Here is a 16938-nt window from a genome sequence, read left to right as displayed (position 1 = left end):
CTAATAGGGTACACTCAAGTTTAACAACACTTTATTTTTTAAGGGATTTTTTTACCACTATTATCCCTATCTTCAAAGTTAAAATTTTGCTCTAAGCATGCTTGCTTAGCTGAGAGCTCCAGCAGTACCTTCCTCATTGTCAGGGAGATATGCATTCTTTCCCTGCCCTCTAGAAGGACTCCATCCCTATTTTCATTTTTAAATTATTTGTTGCTTAATGAACAGTACCTCAGGCTGTCAATCTCTGAAAGAGGCACAATGTCACGGGGATGGAATATCTGCCTCTATGTATTTAATCACACAATGCAATTTTAATCAACCCACAAAAAAGCCTGCATTAAAATAGAGGACAGATCATGCTACAGTTAAATTGTGATTTGGCTGTTGAGATAAAAAATGGATATTAATGTTCATGTTGCAAAAGTGTACCTCACAGTACATAAATTAAATATATAAAGTTTGTTATTTTATAATACATCTGTCTGCATATTTTAGAGTATTGTTCTGTTTTATTACATTTCTGATCAAGTCTAATGCTCATTAAAAATCTAAAATGACAATGAAAAATTTTATATGGAAAATTCTTGTCCTCTATTACAATTGCTATCTGCTCCACTTTTTGGAAACCACAGCAAATTAGTCTTGGGCCATGGTAATCTTAATTATATCTTGGAATAGATGATGTTGGAAATATATTGAATAAACTCTTTTGGTGAGATTGCCTTTGCCTCTTAATTCAAAACCTCTATGTTCATATGCTTACATTATTTAAATTACAAAAGGCAGGCATCTGAAGAATGGGATGCTTTGTTGGGAAGTCATATTCATAAAAATTCATTCAATTGTGAGGGGGTCAAAAAAACAGCTGGCAAAAAACTGCTTGCTGATCAAAACGTAACATAAGCTGCACCATTTAATTTAGGCAGCAAAATGCATAGACTAAACCTGAAAGTTTTATATGATCTCAAAACTGTGTTTCTATGAATTTGGCATACTTTCAGTGAGCTAGCAGCTGTAACCCAGTTGCCATTCTAGAAAGTGACTCAAGCGATTCTGCAGATCGAGTGGCTGACGAGAAGGTGATAGACAAGAACATCACAGCTCCAACGCTTTTTTTTCCTCCGAAGTTGCTTCAAACTGAAACGTTGCCTCTGTACCCAACTATAAACTTGACCAAATTTTTATCTCTTCTCAGTTAGCCTGTAAGAAGTATAAAATAAAGCATAAGTAAGCATAATATGTCTGCTGGTCCTACCACTTTGTAAGGTGATTGACTGCAGACACCATAGCATTCACTGGGTGCTTGCTGTCCTTCAGTATTCCCAGAATGACAGAACTTCCAGAGCTGCTCCAGGAAAAGTGGTCGGGACATGTGCACATCTAGTGCAGGTGATACAACTGGCAGGTTCAGCTGTGCCACACACAACATGACACAATGATAAAAAAGGGATTGGTGACAGTAAGCACTGTCATAGGCTACACAAAGGGTCCTATTTCACTCCATGGCATTATGTTTTGTGAACTGCTCAAGAAAAAACAGAAGTTAATCAACTGCTCCAACTTCATCTGCTGTTTACAGTGTACAGGTGATATACGGGATACAAACCAAACTATATTGAGCAAAGCTGTTTAATCTTACACCTCCATTGCAGTGGTTCTTAGAATCTTTTCATGAAATTGACAGTGTTATCAGATTTGTGCAGGTCTTCTTTACTTCCTTCTTTTGCTAAATCCCCTTCAAAGACTGTAGAACATCTTAGTCTATACTCTTAAAATATTTTTATCTATCTAACCAATTACTGTCTTCTTAACTTCTTAAGGTAATTTCACTCCCAGAGACATATCTCCCTGTGCAATCTTTGTCACTATGCTTCCTTGAAGACATTCAGGATTCTAAAACATCAACTGCTTTCTCTTTGGTCAACCTAATAACAAACTGGCAGAGGGGGTCATGTGGGAGTCCAAACCCAACAGAACCACTGAGCCTAATCAGATACCTGAGGTTCAAAACTGTTCAACTCTTGCTACAATAAGACTCAAAGAGACCAGCCAATGCTATTCAGATCCAAGTAAAAGAAATTTTAAGTGTGGATTTCTAACCCTTCTCTAATCTTGGAGCAGTGTTTAAGCTTTAGAGGAAACTACACTTAATCAGACTGGCTAAAGGAAAACCTTCAACATTTGTTGCTGTTTACCTCATGGAGCACACCTCATCACATTAGGCATCACTGACATTCATCCCTGCAAAAGGAAAAAGTGGTGTCAGGCCCCAAATCACTGGGTAATTAAGAGCTCTGTGTTGGTGCAAGGCTGCGCCACCACAACGTGACCTGAAGCAGCTGTCACATCAGGCACTGTTAGTGAGGAAGGAACAACCTGCTCAGCCCCACCAGTAAATCTAGTCTTGATGTGACATCTGAACTTGGTTCAGATGAACTACCAGATAATGTCAGTAGTAATCATATCTCCACCACAAATTAAGGAACAGAGATCATTGTCATAAAAACAAATTTTAGGCATAACATGCCCCATACTGGCGAGATTTATGCCCATCCTGTTTAGAGAAAATTAAGGTATTCTGCTGTTCAAAGACAACGATTTGCCTCTTGCATTTTGTGAAAGAAAATTGAGGTTCTCTTTCACTGTGTAAGTCTTGATATTTCATTTCTCCCTTTAAGTTTCTTAGCCATTAGTAGTAATGTTTATAATTTTGATTAGAAATTAGGCATGCATTTTAATTTTTATGGAAGATATTTTTGAAAATATATTTCCTGCAATTCAGCAGGAATTTACTCTTTTCTGTAATAAAATTTAGATTTTTACTTCAGAGGGTGCTTCATTTACACATAGACTTTTCAAATAATGATAATATTTGGTTATGCCGCAAGACAATAAGGAAACAGAAGCAGAGATGACTGATTTCAGTCTTGATGACAACTGTATTTTTTTTCTTTTTATATTACAAAAACAACAGAAGAGAGGGGAACACATTTGCATTGTTAATGCAATTACTTTAAATTTGAGGGTAAATTATTTTTTTCATTTCTTTTTGGGTTTTTTCCTATGGAGAATAAAGGGAAAGAAGAAAGCTAATAGCTCTGCATCAGGGACAATATGAAAAATTTAGACATCTGCAAATCAATGCAGAAGATTTTTGAAAGCCTTACTGTAAAATCTGGAGCTAAATATTCTCTTACTATATACTTTAGCATAAATAGCACAAATATCTGAGCTGACCAACTAGAAATGGTCTGTTGTAATGACATTAAAGATTTTAGTCAGTCACACACTGACAAACATCCTTGAGGTAAAAATAAAACTGCCAGGTATACAAATATTAACCAAGAACTGTAACAGATTTTCTTATATTTTGAGAATGTTAAATTTTTTCTCACAGAAGGTTCCTGGAGCTCATTAAATACCTTCACTCACATTCAAAATTCCTTACTTGGGAGGAATTTTGTATAGCGATTAGAACTGAAAGTTAATACATCCATCTCGCTCTTTAAAATATACACTCGTGATTCACCTTCTGGAGCTGTTTGTAAAGATGATTTATGGAAATCCTTTAAAAAAGTCTGTCAGCACTTCATGCCATTGAAGATGCAGGGAGAATTCCATGTTTTCTCCATTGTAGGCTGAAAAATCTCTTCTGTTCCTTCAAATCATAAATTTCCTTCACCCAAATCAGCATTTACAAGTAAAGGGCAAAGAAATCCTTTATCTAAAGTAATCAGCCACAGACACAAGTTCCTCAGAGGAACCTAAAGATCTCCAGCATTCAGAAGTGGAGCTGCTTCTTCCTCCCATGGCAACTTTGCCCTGCAGCTCTGCACTCCAGAGTAGACTATACATGAGCATGTGATCAAAAGCGAACAGCCCAAGTCACTGTGTTAGTACCACCACCTGATCGAAAACCCCCAACTTTCTCCTATTTGAAATCTACTCAAAGGAGACATAAAACTGATCATAATCCTGAAGAGATACTGGTTATCTTAAAAAAAAAGTATCTGAAAAAAGTCCTCCTGAAGTTTTCAAAGTGTTTACAAAATAAATAACTGCTTAGATGCAACTGAATTAGCCTAAACAGCAACGCACTAGAACAATGAAAGGGATTGATTTGTTAAGGTATCCCTGTCTAGGAAAAAAAAAAAAAAAGGCTGTGAAACATATGCTTCATTTTAAACACATATGGAATTAAGCATGTGCTTCAGTTCTTTTCTGGGTCAGAACTAACTATTGAAAACTGTAGCTATGTAATACTTTGCCATGGTACAGTAGAATCAACTAAAATGTTGCCATCATGTTTTTTCATATGAATTCAATATCCTGCTTGAGCAGAGGGCTTGGATAAGATGACCTCCAGAAGTCCCTTCCAACCTCAGCCATTCTGTGATGCTGTGAATACTGTAGAGATGAAAGCATGTTACAGTTTTGTATTTATTCATAGCATAAACAATATAAAGAATTGTCATTGTTTACGTAAACAGTTGGGAAAAAAAAAAGAAAAATGTGTCATTTGGATCATTCATATTTCTTTATTCAGCTTTGATGGAAAACAGTCTATTTGAAATATTTCCAGCAACCATTTCAATTCCAAATGTTCAATGCAAAAACTTGGTATCAGAGCTCAAACACATAAAGTTACATCTCATTATAATTTAATATTTAACAAAGCTAATCACTTCTGATTTTTCATAATTAAGTTTACAAAAATAATGTTACATTTATAAAATAAATCAGCTTTTCCAAATAAATTACAGTGGTGTTCTTATTCAAAAATGTAATATATCGTACAAAATAGATAACTTTTTGTCAGATGAAATACTAAAGCATATTTTCATCCAGTACATTTTGGCAGTGTGTGAAAACATTTTATTGTACACTTTATATCTAAAGTACAGTGTTACAATGAAACCTATTAAGCTATTTATTCACAGTGATTATATTAAGCAAGAATGGCCAACCTGGGGACTACTTTTTATTTCCAATTAAATGTTTTTGGTCAGACCACTACTGCCATGTTTATGCAACTGACTTAATTAATCTGACCTGGTAAAGTCCTGCAGATCCATCTTGAGTCCAGCACTCTTTCTATGACAAGTCAATTTTTGGGCTGCTTAGCATTTCTCATGCATGATTTACCTTTGTGTTTCCCTACAGAGTTTTGGTGGCCAACTTGTAAAAATAGCACAGCACAGATTCCCCTAAAGTTAATGGCAAAATTTTGGTACTCTATTCTGTCAGAAAAATTCATACTAAAAGGGACTTGTAAAAAGAGAAAGGCATCGATAAAAAATAAACAGTAAAAAGCAAAAAGAAAAACACTCTAAAAAGCAAAAGGTGAACATTAAAGGCTACTACCTGCAGACTTTACAAAACCAACTATTTTTAAATAACAAAGAAACACAGCATCTAGCCAGTGGTAAGTATATTCTCACTGAAGCCTTTTGAATGTTAAGGTCAGCACAGCATTTACTGCATTGCATTCCCCACCTGCAAAACCATAACTGAAGAATCGTATCAGTTTGAACAACTTTTAAAAGCCAGAGGTTTAACTACACGATCTTTGGATGCTTTGATTTATGCATGTGTCTGGTTCAGGATGATCAACATCTCACCCTGCAGAATTTTTGACTTCACTATGTTTTCTCTTTGCAATAGTTCAGCAAACTGCAACATTTTACTCTTTTTTTCTGTATTTCTCTTACGTAACTTCTGGGAAGAAGGTCTACTTTAAAAGCACTAAAGGAAAATCATTGCTGTCTGGAATAAATAAAATGTGCAAAGTGATGATTTTCTTATGACATCAGTATTGTATAAACAGGTCACTTCATATATCATAATATTTTCACAAATTGTAAATAAGTTGTTATATGCCCGAGTATGCATGTGTAACAAAGCTCCCTTTATGCAGATCCACAGAGGGTCCAAATCTAGATGGGTTATTATAGACCCCAGACACAAAACTTAGTTAATGTTGCATTCCCCTAGACTGGAAAAGGAGGAAGAGGAGGAGAAGGGAGCTTGTCATAGTAAATCAATTCATCCCAAGCTTCTGAAAGCTCTTCAAAATCCAGAGGATGAGTATTTGGTGTGCTGGCTGTCTTCTATCTTGAAATACCGTGGCTCAAGCCAGGATCATCTGAAGCTGAACTCAGGCACATTGGCCACTTGAGTTAGCAAATTCTCCAGACACAGAGCTACCACATAACTACAACTTTTCTGGAGCTGAAGTCTGGAGTGATTGCTGAAACATTCATTCACAAGCTAGTTAGACAAATAAACACAATGACTACATTTACACTAGGTAAATTAAATAGTACAAAGTCTATACTCCATCCCTGAGGTCAAGTGACATGGTCTGGCCATATTCCTAGTTATACTTTCTGTGCTCCACATGAGAGGTGGCCATATCCAAAGCACATGGTGAAAAGTCCCTCAACTGGACCTGTTCCCAACATGTGCCCAGAAATTGCTATGGAGAATACTAGCTAGTCCTGACCAAAAAGCATACCAGTCCTTGTTCTCATCTATATTTAGCAATATATATGCTAGTACTCATGCCTCTGCACTGTCCAAATGACTGATATAGACATTACTGTGGATACAAATTTTAAGAAGTCCTCAAATATATTTGCCCATGGTATGCCCTCTGATTCATACAAACATATAAGCAGGGAGGATTCAACTCTTCTTTTGAAATTTTACTTGAAAGCAAATCAAAACTTTTTTGGTAATGAGTTCGGTATTTCTGTCCATTAAGTGTTTTCTACATTTTATTTGAGGCATGTCCTTTGGTTGGTAGCCTACTGTTTTACTATTATTGGGATCTTGGATTTTTGCCTGATTAACCCGCTTTTTAATGTCTACAATTCACAGCTAAACAAGCACTAACCAATTCTGTCACAATGAAAATATTATATACATATCTAAACCAATAATATTAAGACAACAACTAAAACAAGAAATAAAAAACTAATCTGTGCAGTTACAAGTTCTAAAAATAGTATCAACCTCTATAGGTATTTGTCAGACTGCAGTGTCCACAGTTACAGTTGTATGCAGCAGCCAGAACAGTGAGTATTACTTTCCAAATCATGAGGTGTTTCAAAATACACCCACAGTAGTGGCTGCTGAGGAATCACTTCCTTTATAGTCCTGAGTTTTTAAATGTGCAGGTGTCCTACCAATTTATCTAGTGCATAGGAAGGCAGGCAGGCAGGCAGGCAGGCAGGCAGGCAGGAAGGAAGGAAGGAAGGAAGGAAGGAAGGAAGGAAGGAAGGAAGGAAGGAAGGAGGCAAGGAAGGAAGGAAGGAAGGAAGGAGGCAAGGAAGGAAGGACAAGTAAGGCAGAGACAGAAACATTATCACAATGGTTTTTGTTTCAAAATTGATTGCGGTGCAATGACTGAAGCCTGATTTGCAGACATTTTATATTCTTGCCCAGACCCTTGAGGAGGGGAAGGTAATGGAGTTTCTGGAGTTGCTGAAAAAGAATACAGAAAGAATTACGGTTTTATATTCTGGCCCACTCGGAATACACATACACATACTACTGCACTGAAATGAAGTTCCGTTACATTTGGCATGCTGTGGAAATAGGACACTTTAATTATTGTAATTTTTTGTTTATTAAAAATTGTGCATGTGAAAACGATATATCAGGATGGTGCTGATTTTTTAAAAGTAGATTAGATTCAGGTAAAAGTGTCTTATTTAACACTGTTTATATACATACATTTTTAATATGAAATTATTTTAATTTAGTAATGTTGATGAAATAACTCTATGAGCACTGACAGGCCACCATTCTAATTAATATTTTTAAATATAGAAGTGAAATGTTATGACAGAAGGTTAACTTGCAATTACTTACAAATCTGTTCCGTATGTACAGGAGCAGACATGGAACTTATAAGGATAGTTTGGCCCGTTAATGGATCTTGGGCTAAGTGAGGATGTATTGGATGATGTAGATGACTGGCATCATTAGAAGTACCTACAAAAATAACATGAGCATGTAACAATTCAAAAGAGCATATCATTGCAGAGACTTATACTTCAGTAATTACATTTCTGCAGAGTAAATATTTTGCTTGGCAATCTGAAGAATTGCCTCTGGGTATTCATTAAACAATTTAACCAGACTTCAACCATGTTAAGCACTGTGTTTATTTTCACTGTTTTGATGGCATTAACAGTGGATTTCCTAAAATATTTGTATGGATTCTTCCTTCTGCCTACAGAATTGAATGCCTAGATATCCAGCAATGACTGAGAAGTGCAAAGCATAATCTGAGGCTAGAGGATTGAGTTAACAAGATGAGCAGCCAAGTCAAGAAGGCTTCAGCCTACAATTATATGACCCAAAGCTCAGCCAGCAAGGCAGTGGTCGAAGTGCTTGCTCACATCATGATTCCCTCAACATCCCAGTAGGCTAAATTCAATATAATATGGCATGTACAACATGGTAAATTTAACAAGTTGTTTGCTTACCTCCCAGTAACATTTCTTGAAGCAAACTGTCGATTTTAACAATTCCAAAGAGTTTAACCAGTTGTATTTGCTCAATCATTTGCCAAGTGATGCTTTGGAGTGTAGGCAGTAAAAGCAGAAGTTCTCCAAATCTTCCTCGGGAGTCATACTGACGGTCATTAATATAATCCTCTAAACTGATTTGGACTTGGAACCTCATGTTCTTAATCTTCACTGGATTACTCAGGCCTTTTGCATCTTAAAAAAATGACAAAATCTTAAAGTCAAGGCAGATTATTATTTGGGAGGAGCACCTCACTATTTTTCATTTTATTCTTTTTCATCCATAGGTAACATGAGCAGATGCTACATCAACAAAAATTACTTTCACGATAATCACATGCAAAATAATTCTGAGACATATTTTCAAAAAGGTACCTGGATCAAAAAACACGATCGCTTTCAAGCAAGCATACTCATTGTCATCTATTTGAATTTCCTGGAACGGTCGGACTAATTCATCTAGAATCCGATTTGCCACTCGGCTGATCTCTACTTCGGTACTGTTGCGATGGATTATGTAATTGTTGCCTTAAAGAGAAAGAATACCAACACATGGATTAATATAAAGGCTTTAATGTAATGTAGTAGACGAACCCCATTTTCAAAATACATTTCATTTTGCTTAATCAATTTTTTTCTTTTAGTATGTATTATTCAAAACTGTCCTTTGTAAAGAGTATGTGTCCAAAATATAGCTGTCACCCAGAAATAATCTGTGCATGTAAATATACCAACTCATAAAGATTCTGATTAGTCCACAGCTCTGATGTCCATATTTCAGTGCACAAGTATGGAGCAAGTCAGCCTTTATCTTTTCATAATAGATAAATATAATGGCAAACTCATCTTAAAATTTCTCCTTTCCCCATTAAAATAATATATTGCAAGTTGAATGATCAGGTTTTGTCAGTGGACAAAGAAGTTGTCTTCCAGAGGAAGCATCAGAAATGCTTCTTTTCCCAACAGATGCTTCTGTAATTCCTAATCAAATTTAAAAGCATCTTAAATTTTTCAGTAAAGAATGAATTTGCCCTGCTCTTTTAATTTTAAATTGCCATTTTGGGGAAGTCTCAATCATGGCATCTTAACTCACCGTATGGCCAGAAATCATCAAATGTAAGAGGTGAAAACACTGTGAAAGCCACAGAGCTTCCAAAAGCAATCAAGCAATTTATGAAAGAAAAGCTGATGCTTGTATCACAAGAGATCTATGCCAAAGTGACTCATAAGTTTTACAGATATCTGCCTCTAAGTATTAGAACCTAGCCTTGGTGCCCCAAATTTTTTCTTCTTTTGGTATAAATTCTGATGCTGGTGACACTGACTATAATTGTCTAGTTATTATTTTATCATTATTTTCCTTATTACCTACTAATCCCAATAAAACTAAAAACATTTACTTTTAATTCCAGTAAAGGTGCATCTAGAGAAAGAACTAGGTTAAGAAAGTAATTTGTATAGTTTTTAACTTGAAAGGGCTGACAATGAGAGTAATATATCTCCAGATATTGTCCTGCTTGTCCTTTTAATGTTATGATATGCATGAAAATAAAGTAAAGGTGTTTTAGAGCTACAAGAAAGCAAGCCCAAAGAGGAAGGAGAACAAATAGTGGAAAACTTCCTTTTATCAATGAAGAAAGTAGTTTGAGTCTATATTCCACATAGTCTCACCTCACATAAAAAAGACCTGCCCAAGAAGACTTACACATTTTCTCACAAAACAGTCCAGGTGCTGCACACGTTTCATGATGCCATTTTTGGGAGGGTATACTTCAGCACAGAGGACTGCTGTGTCAAACAATGCTAAGAAATGCCTCATCATGTCATTATGCATACAGGCACACATCTTCCTATTATGGTAACTCTCTGCTGTGTGGACAAAGGGAAGACATGTTTCCACCATGTGATGATGTCAGCTTCCCTAATAGCCATAGTCTCTTTAAATAATCCAGTGATTGAGCCATTTCAAATGACCAAGAATATACAGGCAGGACTCCTTACTATGTCATGGATGCACCCATCTCCTACACGGCAGGGGACAACAGGCATGCTGTCTGCATGATGGCCATGTGGCAGTTGTCAAGGCAGCAGTGAGAGGGCTCTTGGAAAAATGAGCTGCAGGTAACAGGCTATCCAATTTTTCTAGCTTGTAGGGTTTCTCTGACTATGTCTGAAGGGCTCTTGAGAATGCTCCAGATAAATAGCTTTTATGAAGACTGAAATTAATACATCGGCACAGGTTGGTTCCTCCTCTCTTAAGCAAAGGTGGTTTATGTTGTTTGGCTGGTTGGCTCGTTGGTTGGTTGGTTTGATTTGTTCTGTGGGGTGTTTTATGGGACAAAGACGTAGAAAAGATAATAATGTAAGGAGACAATTTGGCATGAACTCCCTTAAATTATGGTTTTCTAGTATCCAATAAACCTTTAGCCATAGAAACTCACAGGAAACTATCCACCTGCTTTAGCTGGAATGAGGCATGTGACATTATGTCATTAATAGCTATTTAGCATTCACAGAATGCATTGCTTTGATTGTGCCAGAACAGCTGTTCCACTTAAGTGATTACATGGTTGCTAATGTACTATAACATAATTATTATTAATTAAAACAAAACCCAATATTTACCTAAAAGTAAAATGTCCTTATATGCCATGGACCGTTTTGCTGCCCCAAGCAACAGGTGTTCCCCAGCATGTGCTCTTAGCAAGGCAACCTCAAGGAAAGAACAGCAGACTCATTAGAAGATAAAGCAGTAAGTTCCAACAAGGGCAAAAGAAATAAGGATACCTATTATCGTAAGTTTATTCAGCTGCAGGTATATGTTTAAGACTGTTAAGATTCTGATGTAAATTGTAAGTAAACATAAAAACCCTAACACTGAGCTTTAAGCAACCTGGTCTAATGGAAGTTGTCCCTGACCATGGCAGAGGGGTTGGAACTAGATGACCTTTAAGGTCTCTTTTGACCCAAACCGTTCTGTGATTCTGTGTACTGTTGCACACTATAATTAAATTGTCAGCCTCTGTCACCTGTAGCATTTGGTCTAGATTTTAAACCTACAGGTCTGCAAAATACTTCTCAATAAATACAATGCTTGTATTTATTTCCTAATGACTATTCCCTTAAAAATTTTTTCTCTGGAATTTTAAGTTGACACTAAAGACTCTGGTGGGCTGGAATGAACCGTTAGAGTAAATTTGGCAATATCTATATATGTATATATGTATACATATGTCTAGATATATATCCATACATATATAGATATATGCATCTATATATATATATATATAGTAATGAAACTATATGTTTCATTTTTCTCACCTTGAATAAAAAATGTATGCAGCATTTAAAAAAGCTTTTTCTTCAGCAAAGACAGATATACTAAAACATACACTACTGTCAGCGAAGAAGAAACCTGATTCATACAAGGAAGGCACTTAAAAATGTTGTCATTAGTTTACTCTTTGCCAGCTATTTACTTTCCTCTGTTTTTTATGCGTCTGTGAAACTTCAGCACTGGCCTCTGTTTCCTCAAGGAACTCCCCTCTTGGCAACTAATTTTTTTCTTACGAATCCAAGCCAATACTTTATGAGTGATGTAAAGGCACACAACATCTAGGAATACTTAATGTGTTAAAAACTTTTCAGGCTCTCAGTAGAATTAACTTATCTGAGCTGGCCTGCTCTATGCTTTGTAAATCAGGCTGATTCCCAGATCAGGAATAATTTTTTCAAAACCAGATGTTTAGTTATTTTATAACTAAATGCACAATGACCCTTAGAAAGAGGCTATCACAAATGCAGAAGTGTAATTTGTTTTCACTCCCAATACCTTTGTGACTACACTTCCAATGTACTTAAGGTTCTGCAGTATTTCTCAGTGCTCTCCAAGCACTGCATGGGTGTTTTCAGCCTCTCTTTCAAAGCCGTTGCTTGTTTGTTTGCTTGTTTGTTTATTTGTTTTTAATTTAAATACAGACAGGAACTTTTTAATGAGATCTGATCCCTTCTCTTTTCCTTCATGCTATCTTAACAATAACACGAGCAATAGTTTTGCTTGCCTTTGCTGCCCTTGAGAACACTAAGCTCATATTTTGATGGGCCTCCAGTGGCCTGAAACACCTTCATATTCCTGAAGAAAACTTTTATGAGGCATGACTCAGTTTGAGTCTCAAACCCAAGGATAACCTAAACTTCCTTTCAGGATTCTGTTCAAGAGACTGAAGGGGCAAAAGGAGAAATGAGACAATTTCACTTCAAATGTTGTTTTCAAGCTGAATCAGATTTTGGTGGACTGAAATCAAGAGATCCTGAACCACAAATTAACCTCCTGCCCAGGCAGCTGGTGGGAGAACCACAATGTGAAAACACTGGTTCTGAGTGTGCCAGCACAACTTACTCTGAAGCCCTGTGTTATATTAGGATATGTTACAGATGAGATGATAGATGAGACCTGTCATAAAAACTCTTAAGAATTTTCAAGGTTTGATGCGTTTTTCTTCTGTACTCGTTATATATAACATATATGAAATATTATTTTCTATAGATTGATATCAGTATGTTTGGCATTTGAGATTCTAACAACGTTTATATTTTGCAAATAGAGAAGATCTACTTCAAATTAAATTACATGCTGTCTTAAACCATATTACAATGAAAGGTGGACATAAAATAAACACTTTGCAAGGCATGCAAAGCATGTCTTCTTTTAAAAGTTTGGGTTGTTATTTTCTATTTTTGCATGCATGTCACTATCTGTGTTTCCAAATGAATACAAAAAATGCAAAGCACTGAAAGACATTCTGTTTTTCTGCTTTTGTTAATGTGATGGACCCACATCAATTTCATCTGGGTTTTTTTAATTTTTTGTGGTGTTGCTATTTTAAAACTTGAAAAAAAATTAAGATGGTGGGTTTAGCATGCATCCCTATTTGATCAGAGAAAAAAATGAGCGTATAATCATAATGTTTAAATATCACAGAAATAACAGGACAATAATTAAAGTTCTCTCTTTGGTCTCTTCTTATACCTGGTCATCCAGTGGTAATTCACAGAAGCCTGGAATATATTTAGCCCATTCCACCAGGACCAAAAGTTGTTGCTTCATAGATTCACAGACATCACTAATACCAGCAATTTTCTTAACATTTATGTCAGTGCTAGCACCAGGACTGGAGATTGAGATCTAGCCATAGTGAGAGGAAAAAAATTAACAATGTTAATTTTCATATAATTCCATTTTCACTGGTTCAGAGCATACTTAAGAAAAAATCACAGCAGTAATCAGGCATACCCTTGAGAAGTCCCTTGACCATTAGTCTGCATGTAAATTATAAAATTTCATTTCTCACTATTACCAGCGTGTATTACAGTATATTAAAAATTACACTATTCATATCATGATATAATATCTTCTCATTCCAAAATACTATTTTAAAATATGCCAAAGTCTATTTGTAGGGGGAAAGTGAAATGAAATCCTTTGAAATGGTTGATATTTACTTCAGAAAAAAAAAAGAAAGAGCTCATAGGTGCATGCAGCAACATTAAGGGCAAAGAAAGAGAGACATAAAGGGGTATCATGTTCTTCTAGTGAAAAGTTAAGTATCATTAAGTTTAGAAGGTAAAACAGGGGGATTTTAGTGCCTGGAGGAGAATGGTTTGTAATGATAAAGCAGCAGTATATTCAGAGGCCTGAGAACATTTCAGACTAAATGTAAAGGATATGAGTGTGCATTAGACCACCTGCAGTGAACAGTGTTCTGTGAAATAAGAAGAGAGCAGTATCTTTCTGGGCCTGAAGCTGGGGCACTTTCGCATAATTGCTGAGCCAAATCCTGAAATTCTTAATGTCTTTTCAAGGAAATGAACAAAACCAAGCTTGCTCTTCAGTCAGGCAGGGAAGACAACTTAAGATAAAGCTGAGTCTGAGAATAAAGGTAAGTTTATAGCTGCTATCATACCAGGATAAAAAAGAAAAAGATACCAGAAGAAGAAGACAAAGAAGAAGATGAGGAAGAAAAAGAAAAGAAAAAGAAAAAGAAAAAAAAAAAGGAAAAATAAAGAAAAAATAAAAAGAAAAAAAGAAAAAAAGAAAAAGAAAAAAGAAAAAGAAAAATTTAAAAGCAAAAGAAAAAAAGAAGAAAAAGAAAATTTCAGGATGGCGGGTACTATTTAGGTTGACTCCTACCAAATCCCCTTCATTCACAGATCCATACTAAATCTCCCAGTGGGATTTGTGGTGAAACACCATTATCCTTGCGTGTTCAAAGCGAGTTGTACTTCTTGAACTAAAGCTCAGTGCTTCCTACATAATTCAGTAGTCTAAACCACTGAAAACATCTTAGATATCAATGGCAGCTAACCAGCTGAATACTAGTTCTCAGGGAAATACAGCAGCTAGGCCGGTGAATAAATCCTCAGACACGTAATTCAAAGGCTGTCATGTAGGGAAAAGGTGAGAGGTATTGTCTTTTTGTAGACAGCACATTTGTGAAATCCGTGCTGTAATCATGAGCCCGTTTCTGGCGTGTTCCACAGATTGCCAGAAACAGCAGTTAAAAATACCAAGTATCATTCAGGTGAGAGATACCAGAATGATTCAGTCTGGGAAACCATCAGTACAGAAAGACAGTAAAGAAATTCAACATATTTCATTTTTTTTCCAGAAGAGTATGAGTACTTACACAAAGAAGAGAGTTCTGATAGCAAGAAGCATCCTGATCTACCAGAAAAAGATAACATCATGCACCAACTACAAATTAATTCAAGAAGGAAAAAACAGGCAGATTGATTAACTGTTACACTTAGTAAATCATGGACTTAATACACTGTCCTTTGTTTAATATCTTTTAACCAAAGCTATGGATATAAAATACATGTTATAGAACAAACTATAGAATCTACTGAAATTACTTAGTGAGCTGCTAGGGATTCATGTGATGACTCCCATGGAGTTCATTATGAACTCCTACGGTTGCATCTCCTTACAAGAATATGAAGCTATAAATTTCTTTTTCTATTTCTGTATTGCTTTAACCTCCTTGTCATTTCAGGGGTGAAGCACTGAAGTCTCTGGCTTCATAGAATCATGGACTAGCCCAGGTTGGAAGGGACCTCAAAACATCACCTCATCCAACCTTTCATTGTAAAAGAAGCCTATATGAGATTATCTAGCACCCTGTCCAATCACATCCTGAAAATCTCCAGTAATGAAGACTTCACCATGTCCCTGGGAAGGTTGTTCTAGCGATTGATCGTTCTCACTGTAGAAAATTTCTTTCTTACATCAAGATGAAATGTCTCCTGGTGCAACCTGTACCCATTAATGACCTGATGAACATGATGATGTAACACTATATCCCTATTGTCCTGAGAACCATCAGACACACATGCTTTTACTCCTACAAGAGTCCAGCGTGTCTCTCTCAGATTCACATAATCCTAGAAGCTCCTGGGTCTGAGAAAATTTGTAGTTGGATATGTTCCCCCTAGAAGGGATCTTCAGAGACAAAATAATTATTTTCCTAATTTCAGTATGATTTTTTTAAAAGGGATGAATGCCACCTTTTTCCTCATTTCACAGCTGAAGGACATGGCCAATGATTTGTGACACTACTACACCCTCCAAGTCTCTCCTCAGGACTGAACTCATCTTACAGACCAATACAATCAAGGATAAAATGAGGACTTTAAAGTCTTTACTTTAATATAACCTCTTGGTCTTTAAGGCCATATACAAAGAGTGTACCTTTGTATATGCCTGGCATAGTAGGAACTATTCTCTCCCACTACAACATACCAAATAATAAGTAGAATAATCTTGTGTACATACACAAGGTGATGTTTTAGGCCAGGAATCTACCATCTGAAAAGAACTTGGTGGCAGCAAGAGCTGAGGATGTGATTCTCTTTAAGACAGCTTTTATTCCTGAGTTGGCTATACCAGTTGGACATGATTAAGGACTAACTCGGACAAGCACAATAAGCAAGTTCAAAGAATTACTAAGGAGGCAAAAATAAGTATATTTTTTCATACTGTATAGGTATGAAGGTAGGAAGGTCCATTACGTTAACCTAGTCTGCCCAGACATGAAATATGTGCCAAAGACTATCACCCAGTAATTCCTGCATCAATTCTTTACAGACAGTTCCACCCTAAGAAAGATCCTGATAAAGGATGAGATTATAAAACATTTGGGGATGTATAAATCAGCATGAAATCGTAAAGGTGGCAGTTAAATTCTACGTAAGGAAGTAAGAGGTGCAAGAGTGCGGAATCAATGACCATGACATATCTGAGGTGCAGAAAAGGACTGGAGACTGTTCCCTTCAGCAATTGATTGCACAGGGGAAAAGAAAAGAAAAGAAAAGAAAAGAAAAGAAAAGAAAAGAAAAA

At 36.2% G+C, this 16938-nt stretch overlaps 1 protein-coding gene across 1 annotated transcript in view; it reads right to left on the bottom strand.

Annotated features, from left to right (window-relative positions):
* Positions 1-4518: 4518 nt before the first annotated feature.
* HNF4G (hepatocyte nuclear factor 4 gamma) overlaps positions 4519-16938 on the bottom strand; it is a 25988-nt gene continuing 13568 nt past the window's right edge. Inside the window, exons 4-10 of the mRNA XM_065669145.1 lie at positions 15227-15264; positions 13570-13725; positions 11166-11253; positions 8916-9068; positions 8499-8735; positions 7879-8001; positions 4519-7488 (exon numbers count right to left, since the gene is read on the bottom strand). Of these exons, the coding sequence (XP_065525217.1) occupies positions 7370-7488; positions 7879-8001; positions 8499-8735; positions 8916-9068; positions 11166-11253; positions 13570-13725; positions 15227-15264 (914 nt within the window). The 3' untranslated portion in view covers positions 4519-7369. The remainder of the gene's footprint in view (positions 7489-7878; positions 8002-8498; positions 8736-8915; positions 9069-11165; positions 11254-13569; positions 13726-15226; positions 15265-16938) is intronic.

This window comes from Lathamus discolor, chromosome 2 (assembly GCF_037157495.1).
Source record: "Lathamus discolor isolate bLatDis1 chromosome 2, bLatDis1.hap1, whole genome shotgun sequence".
Lineage (NCBI taxonomy): Eukaryota > Metazoa > Chordata > Aves > Psittaciformes > Psittacidae > Lathamus > Lathamus discolor.
This window is presented reverse-complemented; position numbering and strand designations above follow the sequence as displayed.